Raw genomic sequence first — 14,298 nt, 5'->3', positions numbered from 1 at the left:
ACCAACAACAGAAATCAAATTATATAGATTTTAAAAATCTTGTTACCTCTGGTGTTTACCCTGTATGATCAGTTCCTACCTCTTTGCGTGTTCTTATTTAGGGATCAAACGCTTGAGACTCACTGAAAGCTCCTAGGGCTTGTGAATGAACGTGTCGGTCAGCTGCTATTAACTGAAGCAAGTTTAGGGAACTCTGTCTGGATTGACAGAACACAGCTGAGATGGCTGTATGCATTCTATTTTGTGATCTGAGCCCCTTGCAGGACAGCTGGACAAAGATCTGGATCCATTTAGAATGACCCAAAGTCTTGGATGGACTGTACCTCAGAAGGGTTCTACAGATGGACAAAGCCTCACTAGGAAAATTAATATGTGTCATTTGCCAACATGACTGCCTCCTTTTTTTTTATCTCCATACGAAATAAAGGAGAGTTAATAAACACGATTCAGCAAGACAGCACTTTAAAAATTGCACTTGTATATGGAAATGAACAGCCGTTATCATTTTGCTATGTCTGATTTCTAGGTAATCGTCATCTTTCACCTTTTGTTAAAATAAAACAAAGGAAGAGAGAAATTAAGAAGAGAGAATTTCTGCCTCATTTGCATCACATATATACCCTTGATACAGGAAGTGTATTCTAAAGATCAACGTCAAGATACCTCCTACCCTGGCGAACAACCCTTGGCTGTTCTTGTTTTTAAATACAAAGCAACTCTAATTGTATTCCCCAAAAAGTTTTAAAACAGTTGTATTATCCTTTTTTTTTTTTTTCTCCTGCTGGGATAGCATCGTCCAAAAGTGCTTTGTTAGCAATTTCTTAGAAAACCCTCATGAACTATACCCTCCCCTCCCACACCAACCCCAAAGCCTAAATATAAAACACAACCCCAACACAATACTCTGCAAGTTTTCTGGCTTTAGGTTGTAAGGAAAAGTGCCAGAAAGGAAAAAAAAAAAGTCTTTTCTACAGGAGCTGCTTCTCCTCTTAAGGAAGGACAGAAAATGGTAGGTGTCCAGACCCATTCCTCTGCTGCTTAGCAAGAAGGTGCTGGCCACTGAGGTGGCTCCCCGCTCTGGCTGCTCCTGTTCAGAAAGGCAGGGTGTCCAGGAAGAGCTTGTCGATGATGGAAGGTGGAGACACCAAGTCTTCCAGCTTCAGGTAGAAGATGCGCTGGAGGCCCAGGGTGCAGAGCTTGCGCAGTTCCACCAGCGCGCCCAGGACCTTGGGCTCGCTGGGCTCCAAGGCCTGTCCCTTACTCTGGTGGTCTTTCAAGCTGCTTGTGATCTTGTTGCATAGCTCCTCCACTCTCTTTGGTTCTTTTAACCCATGTCGTTCTACAGAGGGAGAGAAAAGGATAAGTTGAGGAGGTGGTGACATCTTAAGAGACTTTGTTGTTTTGTTTTTGCTTTTTTCTTTTCTTAAAAATAGGCTCCACACCCAACATGGGGCTTGAACTCATGACCCTGAGATCAAGAGTCAGATGCTCTACCGACTGAGCCAACCAGGCACCTCATTTTTTTTTTTTTTAGATTTTATTTATTTATTTGAGAAAGAGAGAAAGGGAGGGATAAAGCATGAGTGGGGGTGGGGAGGGGCAGAAAGAGAGAGAAAGAGAAAGAGAGAAGTAGACTCTCTGCTGAGCAGGGAGCCCTATGTGGGGCTCGATCCCAGGACCCTGAGATCATTACTTGAGCTGAAGGCAGATACTCAGCTGATTGAACCAGCCAGGTGCCCCAGGCATCCCCATCGTAAGAGGCTCTGAATCTCGACTAGAGGCCCATGTCTTCTTCCACCAGTTGGGATGGCATTTTACAATCCAAGTGCCTTCCTCTTAGAGGTCACTCATAGCCTTTGGTATCAAACGGCACCAGGCTTTGAATCCCAGTCCTGCCACTTCCTTGCTGTGTTCCCCTGAGTTAGCCTCTTAATTTCTGAGCCCCCGTTTCCTTATAAAATGAAGATAATAATTGTTCTTAATTTTCTGGCAGTTTCTGGGAGTACCGGCTTAGGGGAAGCACACCGTTCCTGGCACACAGTCACATTAAATGAATGACAGAGAGGTAATTACTTGGCATACATCGTCCTACAAAAGCCTGGTCAGGGAGCAACTCTTTATCAGAGTGATAGAGAAACACATCCAGGCAAACGAATTAATGTTCCCATCTTAACAGGTGGAGGGGGAGGGGTCCTGTTAGCTCCATTTGCTAATGCAAAGGCTGCCCCATGAGATCCAGCACAAAGCACATTTTTTTATGTTTTCATGCTAACCAGCACTGAGAGGAATCCGGCTTTTCTCTTCCTTGTTTGTGGCCCCCCTTGAAACACCTATTGACCGACGCCTGGCGCCCTGTACAAAATACACGTCTTCCTGCTGTGGAGATGGAAAAGTCAACAAGAAGGGAAGAGGCCCAGAAAGAGGCGCTGCAGGCATTTTACAATGTAGCAAGACATGAACACTTGTATCTCGTATTTTATAAAACAATACAGAAAAGGATCCCCATGTTAAATATTATGATCTCCTATTTTATTTTAAGTGATTTTCTCAAAGTCCCAAAGATTTTGTCCTCCTCCTCCAGAAAGGACTTACTCGCACCCAGTACCAATCATTTTTCTCTTCCTCAGCAATTAGATACCAAAGTCTCTTTCCTGAGAGAAGGGCTTGGCCCTACTTATCTCAGTCAGGGATTTTTATCTCTAAGTATATTTACATGTAAAACAATAACTCTTATGAGATGGAAGACATCTTTCCAAAGGGAAATCAAGCAGTGGTGTCTCATTTTTCTTACAGTTATTTTTTTCATTTGGTTATATATATATATATATATATTTTTAATTTTTAAAAAAATTCCAGTATAATTAACATATCACTTTATATTCGTTTCAGGCGTACAAGAGTGTTCAGCAATTCATCAATCCTACATGTTACTCAGTGCTCATCAAGATAAGTATTCTCCTAAACCTCAGTTGGGGAAATTTTTGTCAGGGAAGTTATTTCCTTAAAACAGAAACAAAAAAAATAGTCAATTAGTAAAATGAAGCAAGATCCAGACATTTCTTCTCTTGCCCTAAATCAAAGGAGGCCGAGGGACCCGGAGATCCGCACTCTTCCCCAGCCTGGCTAGTTGTGTATGAGCTGGGTGAGTCCCTCCCTTTTTAGGGCTTGTTTTAAAAGAAGGAGGTCAGACTTAACGACCTTTAAGGTCCCTTCTGGCTCTGATGTGTCATATTTACATTAAACGACAACCATGAAAACTGTCAGCATCTCATTTGGATTATAACTTGCAGGCGTCTCATCTCCGTGCACCACAATATAGAGCAAAGTGCACTGGACGTGCTGCCAGACAGAGCTGGGCTTCAGGTCTGGTTATGTGACCTCATTTCTTTGAGGCTCAATGTCCTTCTAGCAAAATGGGGATTACAGGGAGGTAGACATACAAGTCTTTATTGTATTCTTCATTTCCTTCTGTGTGTCTCTTTTTTTAAGATTTTATTTTATTTTTAAAGAGAAAGAGAGAGTACGCACGTGCATATGCACGTGGGTGTGTGAGAGCGGGGGAAGGGAGCTTAGTGGGGGAGGGGCAGAGGGGAGAGAGAGAATCTTGAGCAGGGTCTATGCCCAGCACTGAGTCTGATGTGGGGCTCAATCTCACAACCTTGAGATCACAACCTGGGCTGAAATCAAGAGTCGGACACTTAACCGGCTAAGCCACCCAGGCACCCCAAGATTTTATTTTTTAAGTCATCTGTAGACCCAGTGTAGGGCTCAAATTCACAACCCTGAGATCAAGAGTTGCATGTTCTACGGACTGAGCCAGCCAGGTCCCCCCTTTTCTGTGTGTCCTAAATATTGCACAATAAATTGAAAGAAAAATATGATTATAATAAAATCTACTTCCATGGATTATTGTCAGGCTTAATTAAGATGATGTTACCTGAAGACCTTCTGCCAGCTGCATTGTGCTACACACGTGGTACGGTCAGCACCCACAATGGTGCCTGCCGCCTGGCAAATGGTTGGCAACCGCAGGGTCAGACAAAAGGCAGTAAAGTCCCCTACTTCCCAAGCTTTGCAGGGCACGATTCTGCTTTTCCCAGGAAACTGTTAGCTAATCAGCCCAGGTGCAAACCTGTCCTCTACGTTTATCTTTACTGCATACATAGCCCCTTTGTTTAGTCTCAAAAGATGTACCCAGGGCTGACCTTCAAGAGAAATTCTGCCTGCAACGGTGTTCTTCTTAAAGTTTTCCCCACCACCCACACCCCGCCCCTGGCCCCACCAAAGCACAAAAGCAGACTGCAAGTTTGGCAGTAAATTCAAGAGCTATAAAATGTTCATAGCCTCTGACCAAGTAATGCCACTCTTGGGAATTTATCTGAAGGAAAAATTCAGCAGAAGACTAAAACTGTATGCACGAACACATTTGGGGGTAGCAGTATCTGTTTTAAAAAACTGGGAAAAAGTTAAGAGTAGAAGAATAAGGATACTGCTAATGGCATACGCACATAATGGAAGATTCTGTAAACATCAGAAAGGACAAATGGGAAGGCTGTGAAGCGACATGGAAAACTATAAAATATCCCATTAAAGAACAGAATATAAAATGGTATCTAAGATGTGATGACACCTATACAAAATTTATTTCTGCATATAGAAAAGGGTGAAAGGAAACAGAAAAGTGAGAATATTTATGAGCTTGTCATTTTGCTCTTTTCCTTTCTTTTAAAATTTCCAAGTTAGCAGTATTTGTATATTAAACTGCTAGCCTAGAACAATCTGGGATTTGGTCTCTCTCGCAGCTGTAACATGATCAAACAGTCATCTTGCTGATAGTAAATTCTATTAATACCAAGCTATATCGAATTAGGTTCACTACCCGGGGAGAGATGCTTTTCCCAGAATAAAATACCAATCCATTGATTTCAACTTTGCCTTCCTTCCAGTGCCCCATATCTTGCATTATATTCAAGATCCCATATTCATTTTCAGGCAAAGAAATGGAGCACAGTGCTGGCTGGATTTGGGGAGGGGGTTGATTATGGAACCTAATAACTAGACTTTGTCATGGCCAAACTCACAGAAGGTGCCTCAGAGTTTTCCCTGCTCTCCAACCAGTTGTGACTGCTCAATAACTATGGCAACCATTATTTATTCAGCGAATTGAAGTGGAGATCGATACCTCCCTGCCAGCTGGATCAACCCTAGGCCTGGAATTCCTTGAGGAATTCAGAGACTCTCCTGTTAGAAGCCAAAGGCACCTTCTTTGTTGCTTTGAACAGCTACTGGATTTGTGGTTTCTTTACTTTTTCAAAAGGGCTGAGATAAAATTCAGTCTCCATGCAAACTACTGCCAGCAGCCAGCAAGATTTCCAAGTCACCAGGGAGTCCCTGAGTGGCAGGGACCTTCCTAGTAATCTGCAATTCCTTAAAACCCCAATCACTGATGTTTTCGTTTAAGGGACCTCCTTTCTCTTTGGTGCCTGCTAAATATGGCTACAGTGCTGACAGACAGAGACTTCAACAAACCTGGGGAAATAGGACATTTGGATTTCCCCCTTCCTAGAGAATCACACACAGATTTTACTGTAAGATCTTTGTCCACCATTAAACAAAACACAAGCTCTTTGGCATTTCTTGCTCTTTGACCTACATCATACTACATCATACTATAAATATTTTCGCATTTTAACTCAGCTCTCTGTATCCAAAACTTAAAGACACATCTTATAGAAACGGCTAAGTAATGGATTTATGTGTCACAATCATAGTACATATGAGTTGGGAAGGATTTGAGTCATTTAGTTCACACTCCCACCCAAGACAAAAATCCCTGTGGAGATGTCACAAAGTGCTCAGCACCAGCTAGTGCTTAGGGGGCGCCTGGGTGGCTCAGCTGGTTAAGCAACTGCCTTGGGCTCAGCTCATGATCCTGGAATCTGGGGATCAAGTCTAGCATCGGGCTCCCAGCAACACGGGGAGTCTGTTTCTCCCTCTGACCTTCTCCCTTCTCATGTTCTCTCTCACTCTCTCTCTCTTAAATTAAAAAAAAAAAAATCTTAAAAAAAATTAACAATGTACTTGGTAGCACTTTATATTCTGCTCTTTTACTTAGATTATTTTATCACACCCTCTCAACATCCTTGTGAACTGGACAGGACAAAGATGATCTTTATTTAATAGATAAGAAGGCTCAGGCTCAGAGAGTTAAGTGACTTGCCCATAGTCAAATTTAGCAAATGGCTAATTTCTTTTGCTCCAAGTCCAGACATGTTTCTTTTATACCAGGATGCCTTGAACATCATACGAGAATGTTTTTCATCATGAGATGAATTCAGCCTCTATAACCCCTATAGCCCCTTCCTACTTTCTGTGTACCTAATTAATTAATTGATTAATTAATTCTTTCAACAAATATGTACTGAGTGCCTATTCTGTGCCTAGCAATGTTATAGTCATAGTCATTGGGGGTAGTGCAGTGAACAAAACAGACAGACAACAGATCCTATTCCTGCCCTGTGTGGTATTAGTATCTAAAGAAACTGTTGAATTCCTATGCAATTTTAGCTATAAGGGCTGAGAGAGGAAGAGAAGCAGGTGGGAGGAGAAGAGAGGAGGGAGGGAGGGGGAGAGGGAAGGAATGGAAGAGAGGAAAGAGGGAGAGAGAGGGAGAGATCTAGGGAAATAATAGAGCTATTAAGGCCCATGCTCATGGTTTCCCCTTTTTCCCTAGTTAAGATCTACTTATCCTGTTGATTGCAAATCAAGTATTTCTTCAAGGGGACTTTCCTTTTTGCTCTAGTTTAGATCATGTTCTCCTACAGTGTTCTATTTTTTTCCCTCTGAAGGACATAACAGGGCGAAATCAGATATCCGTCTGACTCTCGTCCGCCTCCTCCATTAAGTGTAAGCTCCATGGGAGTATGGGTTGTGTTTGCCCACCGTTATACATTGCAGCACTACTACATACATACATACTACATAGGAGACAGCAATAACTATCTGTTCAATGAATATATATACGGAGGAACAATGACCTGTAAAATACGATTAACTGATACTAAACATGTGGGTTGCTCAGAATAAATAGACAAGTTGGGAGTTAACGAGCAGGGCACAACGGTAAAGAACTTCACAAACTCTAAAACCTACCACATTGGAAGCTTTGGAGCCAGGTTTCCCAGAGGGAGAACCTGGCTCTGCCACTTATGAGCCTGGCTACTTCGGGTCTGTTTCCACTTTTGTAAAATACAGCTATAAGGACAGCTACCCCTTGGGTTGTAGTGAGACTTAAACGAATTAACACATGTGAAGTGTCTGGGACAATGCCAGCATAGAGTTAAGTACTTAGAAATTTTAGCAAGTATCCTCTATGTCTAAAAACTCAACTCATTAACATCCTCTTCAAATCAGCCACTTCTCTGAGTTTACCTATGAAGGATTTCACGGACCTCCCCATTGCTCTCATAACCATGTCTGACGACTCCTCCCCCCTGGCCATCATAGTTAGTTAATCCATCACAAAAACTCGGATTATTATCTCTGTGATGTGCCTTGCATTTAGCTCCTCCTCTCAATCTCACTGCCTCTGGGCTAGGGCTCCTGTAACTATTACCTACATTGTTTCCAGGGCTCCTGGCTGGTCCCTCTGCTTCCCATCTCTGCTGTAATCCATCCCAGGTCCTTCCAAATCTACTTATTAAATGACATTAAACAAAAGAGCACATGTAAAGCCCTTGGCACACTGCCTGGCACTGGGTATTTTTAAATGGTGGTTATTATGAATTTCCTAGAATCCTAATTACCCATAGCTTTCATTGCCCCTTGCTACTCAAGTGTAGTCCCTACACTAGCCACATCAACATCACCTGGCAGCTTGCTAGAAATGCAGAATCTTAGACCCTGTCCGGAACCAACCTCATCAGAATGTGCAGTTTAACAAGATGCTTAGTGAGTTCATGCCCACAAACGCTGGGGAAGCCTGGTCCCAATGAGATGCCTGAGCCTGTCTGTACCCAGTGTTCGTCCAGTCTCCATAAACCTAACTCCCCAAAGCCACTTGTCCCAGATCAAATAGTTCTATTACAAAGTTTTTCTTTATGTTTTATGTTTATGATTTTACAGTTCCCAGTTCTGTCTCTTGGGTACATACAAGAAACAAATTCTCTTCCTTCTGGCAAGCAGCAGGGAACGAGGACAGGGTGATGGTAGCCATCAGAAGACCCAATAATGATGTGCAATTCCTTCGCTTTCTGAGCAGGTCTCAGGGCACAGGCCAACTCGGAGACAACTGTAATCCAGTTCCAGCCAAAGAGGAGTGCTAATACCAACAAACAGGACCTTCCTGCTCCGCTCCGAGCTCCACTTCTTTCTTGGGGAAGTCATCTCACTGCTACTTCTCACTGCATACATAACATCCTTTACTGGAGGGTAGTCCCCAGAGATACCGAGCCGGTGCTCATGAGGAAGTCACAAGCTGGTCAGGGGTCTATGCTTAGGCTATAATACTGCTTTCCAGTCTGTCTGTCTTTGGTTTATTAGAGTATATGTCTGTCTCCCCAAGGAAACCACAAACTCTTTGAGGATGAGGGATTGTGCGTCTGGTGCATAGCAGATGCTCAATAAATATTATTGAATTAATCTGAATTGAAATATGGTAGTCCTCAGGAATTCAGACTATTTTCTAATAACAAAGTGGTAGGTGAAAAATAATTAATTTTCCTAATATGGGATGCTTTCTGCAATTTACAATTAACCCATTCATTTGACCAATGTTTGCTATGTGCCAGACACTTAAATGCCAAGGTAATTATAAAGATGAATAAGACTCTCCCTGTCCTTCAAGAAACCCACAGTCTAGTTACAGAAGAAGAGACACAAATAAATTACTTAATACAATGTGTATGTGCAATTGTAGGGATACAGGAAATTGTTATGGATTCTCAGGAGAATAGCTAGCTCTTCCCAGAGGTAAGAAAATAGCATTTAACATAATAATAATGAAGTTTGGTCTAATATTTTTTCTCTTCGAAGTACACATTAGCTCATTTAATCTTTATAGGTAGATGCAATTATCCCTGTGAAAAATGAGAAAACTGAGATTCAGAGAGTATAAGGAAAAAAGAGAGAGAGAAAGAGGGAGTGTGCCTAAGAAACTAGCCCGACTGCACAGCTAGGAATTAGCAGAGTGAAGACTTGATCTCCAATTTCTAAATTCCAAGACAATCCCCACCCTTTTTAAAAAAAAAAAAATGATATTGTCAAGTTTTACACTTCGTTTTCTTTGCAATGCAGCTGATGGCTATACATGATATAAAAACAGGGTAAAAAAAAACACCAAAAAAACAGGGTAACCAGGTAACCATTTAGAATGAGTGGGGTAGAGGATATGGCAAGAGCAGCCACTTGCCTGGTCCTTCTATGTCTCTGTTCATTGCTTTCTGTCCCTGGTTCAACCTTTCTTCCTGCTCTCCAATCTTAGAATTCATGTTCTAATAAGACCAAGAAAAAGACTCTAGGCATAAGAGAAAGGAGTTCTTTTCTCACTTGACAGAAGATCTAAGCGGGCAAAGAAAGCCATGGAGAACATTCTTTTAGTGTAATGATGCCAAATGGCATTTGGACACTCAAGATTCCTTCCCCACCATCTGGCCTAAAATGACCTTTCCGATCTTATTTCCCTTTTTACTGCATGGGAAAGACATTTTACTCGGATGCTATATCATCATAAGATAAATACCATATTGAATCAATCTTTTTTCTGAAAATCCTTTAAATTCCCCCAAAGTGCAGCTTTCACCACCAGAAGCAGAGACCCCAGGACCCACTGTGGACACGATGTCTTCTGTCTCATGCTCACCGCAGGATTGACACTCTTCAAGTGTCTTCAAGCCTGCATTCTTTTTGGTTCTTCTTTCTAACTAGATTATATGTGGGTTTGGGTTTCAACACAGGTGTAACGCAACACCGCTTACTTGTTCTCCCCAAAGGTACTGAAGCCTTTGTGATGCTATTTTCTTGATCTGGAATGTCCTTCCTCTGCATCTTCCCATGGCTACACCCTATCTCCTTGGGAAGCCATACATGACCAGTGCCTCTACCTTTCTCTGCCTGAAAAAAGTGAACAGTAATCTGGACTTCCCCCGCACCAAATCTGTTGCTTTTAAGGACCTGGACGCTAACTGTCACACATTAAGTTCATTGCATCCCTAATCGCACATGACTTTCTAGAAGGTTCTACCCTTTCTAATAGTAGAATTGATGCATGGCTTATCTTTGCATCCTGAGAGACTGACACCAGCCCTGGCATATGGTAGGCCCTCAATATTTAGTTAATGAATGGATACTTATAAAATGGTAATTCCATACTAACTTTCTGTTTGGGGGGGGGGGGTCTTATGTATGAAACATAATGAACTGTTGCCAGACCTCACCTCACCAGGATCCCATAAGAAGCAAAGCATTTCTGTTGCTCCCATGTCAGGGATGGGGCACGGGTGAAAGAAGACAGGGCAGATAAACTGGGGACTTAAAAACATTTGATAACCACAACTGTGGGGCATGGGAGTGATCTGAAACAAACCATTTCCTGCCCCACCTCACCACCGAGTTTTTCACAAGGAGGCCTAGAGACAGGTGGAAGAGGCAGATAAAAAGAAGTAGAAAACACAAGCCATGTGTGTGTGCCAACTTTTAATACTGCCCAGATTCTTAATAATTTCCCTGGAAAAGAGATTGGCTACACTTCTAACAGCCTGTTTCCTTTTCATGATTCTTCCCTGTGGTTTAGGAGCAGATAATTTGGGGATGAGTTTTCTGATGCCAGGAGCCCAGCTGATCAGAGCCCCACCATCACCTGGGACTATCAGCGGAGCTTATTCCAAAGTCAGGATTTCCTGGGAGGCCATAGTCAATTGGAAACGAAGATCTGGAACAACGCACACTGGTGTTTTCTGGATGTCCCCTTTCCTGCCCTTTCCTGATGCTTTCATACGTTTCAAATCCCCTCCCAACCAGCAAATCACAAAGCACTGCAAAGTGCGGAAAAGAGAGAAGAGGAGCTTATTTTTCCTGTGGGCATTCCTCACAGCACCTAGGATAGCTCTGCACAGGCTACCAAGATCAAGGGCAGGGACCAGGACTACCCCGTGAAGGACGGGGCCCCTGGTGCCCGAGTGCCGGGCGAGTGCAGCTTCATTTCTTCAATACTTGTGTCCTCCTTGGAGCCTCTCAAGCAGCCGAGGAGATATTCACCAAACATAAAGCCTCCTAAAGCCACCACCAGCTTCCTCATGGCACCGAGTTTGATTTTGGACTCCCTAGGGTTTTCAAGGGGAAGGGGTAGGCATAGGCCAACTTTGAGGGGATCCCTGTCACCATCATTCCAGGATGGAATATAGGTGGAATGAGCGCCTAGTCCAAATCCAGTCTGGCTACATCACAAACCTTTTTCCCGAAATCCTTACTGCTATCTCCTAGAACAGGTATTGTTATCCCCATTTTACAGATTGCAGTCCGGAGAAATGAAATGCATTACTGAATAGCACATGCTTATTGAATACAGGGCCCCAGATTACAGCTTGGGGGTGCCGGATTCCATAGTCCATGCTGCTTCTGCTATGCCAAACTCCCTGAGCAAATCTCCCCATAGAGGGCAGTGGGCCGGGCAGCTGTAACCGTAGGGCACACAGCAGGCTGGAGGCAGTGACGGGACCCACAGCACCATCTCCTAATTTCTTCCCTGTGTTCTCTGCACTGAGCTGCCCAGTATCTCCAGGAGGAGGGGACTGTCTGGCACTCACGTGTCCCAGGCTCATCGGCATCTATCAATTTCTACTTAATGAGGAAAACAAACACACAACGATGTAAACCTCAGTAGCTCTCCTCTAACCCCACAGCTCCTATACCTGGACTGGCCCTTTCCCTCTTACTGGTGCTCAAAACCAGCTGTCGGGGTAGCTCTTTCTAAAATGCAAGCCTGGCTCTGATGCTCCCCGGGTCAACACTTTCCATGGATCCCCACTGCTCCCTGAATGACCTCGGACCTCCTCACTGATGTACGAAAGGCTCTTTGTGCCTCGCCCCACCCTTCCCTGCCAGGCCCGGCTCCCTTCCCAGCACTCTATCTTTTTTACTCATTTCCTTCCTGAAACTTATGACAGCCAAATAGTCAATGGGTTTAGCAAAGTTTTATGTATCCCCAGAATTCTCATTCCTCCCATTTTAGCCTGGAGATACCCTGTGATTTTATCAAGGACCATTCACATTTGTAAAATGTTACCTCTTTTGAGAAGCACACCACCTTTGATGACTCGGCACTTTGTACCCATGCCCACAGCCTGCCCTGGCACAGCACCCTGTCTCCCATGCATTCGTGTGCACATTCTAGCTCCTCCAGGGACGCATGCTATCATCTCTGAAAACCCACCGACGTGAGCAGAGGGCCGAGATCAGTGAACACTTGTTGACTCACTCGCTGGACTCAACACTCATTTCCATAGGGATGTGGCAACGTGTTGGTTTTATTTGCCGCAAGCCAAGGCTGGTTCTAAGTGGCAGTCATTTCCCCAATTTTCTGGTTGTGTGTGTGTGTGTGACCGCCAACGCCCGAATGCACCGTTAACGTAGGAAAGGAGAGGAAGGGGACACAGTCACCTCGGTGAGCAGGGTGGAGCTTACCTGTGATCATGCTCAGTGCTGACAGGCATGCTAAGGCTTGGATATCAAGGTTCAGGCTCTGCAAACTTAAGGAAAAGTCTTTAATGGAGTCGAGCCACTCCCCAAATCCACGAAGGCACTGAAGTCGATGCAGGACAAGTCCATTGCAGAACACAAACTTATCTTCAGCAGTGTTTGACCTATAAGACAAAGTCGTGGGGGTGGGTGGGAGATGGAGACACATCAAACATGTGTTCAGTCAGTCCAACATCAGAACACAAAGGCACCTAAACAGTCATGAGGCAGCCTTCAGAACCCCCCGGCATGGTGCTGTGCAACCTTCCCAGATATTCTCGATGGACAAGACTGTGCTCCTGGGATCGACAGCCACTGCTACTTGTCTGCGCGAACCTTCTGAGGGGCAGCCCTGGGTAGCAGGCGGTGGAGCCCCTGCTCTCTTATTACTCGAATCAGGTGCTCGAATCATCCCTGCGAGGGATGGGACAGGGAGGAGAAGGCACTCAGGGAGGATGGACGTGAAGCCCCAGGCGCCGCCTCTCTCTGTAGTGAACGTGAGGCTGTTCCCTTCAGGGCTCCTTGGCCAGGACTTCTCCCTTTTATTCTTAAATGTCAAAAACTGATAAGACCTGAGCCTAGACACTACAATTCCACTGTGCAGACTCTAAGAACACTTCTTGCAATTGCCAGAAGTCAATCCCAGAAATTAAAAGTGATCCAAAGTCCAAGTAATTGTTGTTGGAAGTCTCCTTCTGTCCTTTTAACAGCGGGGATGCGGAGGGCTGTTTCTAAATCGGCCTGATAGTTTATATTATGCCCATCACCACTCTGGAACACCTAGACGTCACCACTTAGCCATGGGCCTGGGGGCATGCCTTTCATCTCTCCCTTTCCTTATCTATAAAAAAGGAAATTCTGATTACTACCTCCTGCCATTGTTGTGGGAACTCAATAAGGTATTTGAAAGCCTACGCATAGGGCCTGGTACAGAAGAGGAGCTCAATGAGTATTAGGTGTAATAAATTCTGACTTCTCTATGGTCCTTACTTGAATCTTACCTTTCCTTTAATTTTCCAGTCTCTTGCTACATATTTCTTTCTTTCAGCCTATTGCATTAACAAGTTAATATCTCTTGATTTGGGCTTCTTGGATGAGTAGCTTTATTCATTCATTCCCTTAGCAATTATGTCCTTTGCCCCAGGTATATGCCATTCCTGGAGCCAGGCACTGGAGAAAATTTGGTGAATAGTACATACATGGCACCTGCCGGCATGCAACTTATCCCTTACTTAATCCATTGCTGCCTGCCCAACAGAGGACAGTCCCGTTGCTGGCTTGGCTTCTGTGCATATGAGATTGGCTATCATTATGCTAATGACTGACCCTCCTAGACATAACTCCACCTCTGTCTCTCCTGACACAGAGGCATGCAAAAGACAGAAGGATTCAGCCTCAGAGTTTAAAACCCGGACCTCAGGCCACTGGCATCAGAATCACTGGAGCATGAGTTAAAAATGCAGATTTCTGGACTTCTTCCGAAGTAGCTCCAAACCAGAAGAGTTGAGAATGAGGCCTGGGAAACTGCACTTTGCACAAGAGTTTCTGGTAATAACACTTAGATAT

General features: G+C 44.0%; 1 protein-coding gene across 2 annotated transcripts in view; it reads right to left on the bottom strand.

Moving 5' to 3' along the window:
- Positions 1-727: 727 nt before the first annotated feature.
- Positions 728-14,298, bottom strand: part of NR4A3 (nuclear receptor subfamily 4 group A member 3) — a 35,456-nt gene continuing 21,885 nt past the window's right edge. For both annotated transcript variants that reach the window (XM_047700813.1, XM_047700814.1), the window contains exons 7-8: positions 12,679-12,857; positions 728-1,339 (exon numbers count right to left, since the gene is read on the bottom strand). In XM_047700813.1, the coding sequence (XP_047556769.1) occupies positions 1,092-1,339; positions 12,679-12,857 (427 nt within the window). In that variant the 3' untranslated portion in view covers positions 728-1,091. The remainder of the gene's footprint in view (positions 1,340-12,678; positions 12,858-14,298) is intronic.

This window comes from Lutra lutra, chromosome 13, assembly GCF_902655055.1.
Source record: "Lutra lutra chromosome 13, mLutLut1.2, whole genome shotgun sequence".
Lineage (NCBI taxonomy): Eukaryota > Metazoa > Chordata > Mammalia > Carnivora > Mustelidae > Lutra > Lutra lutra.
The sequence above is the reverse complement of the archived record's forward strand: the minus strand, read 5'-3'. Positions and strand labels throughout refer to the sequence as shown.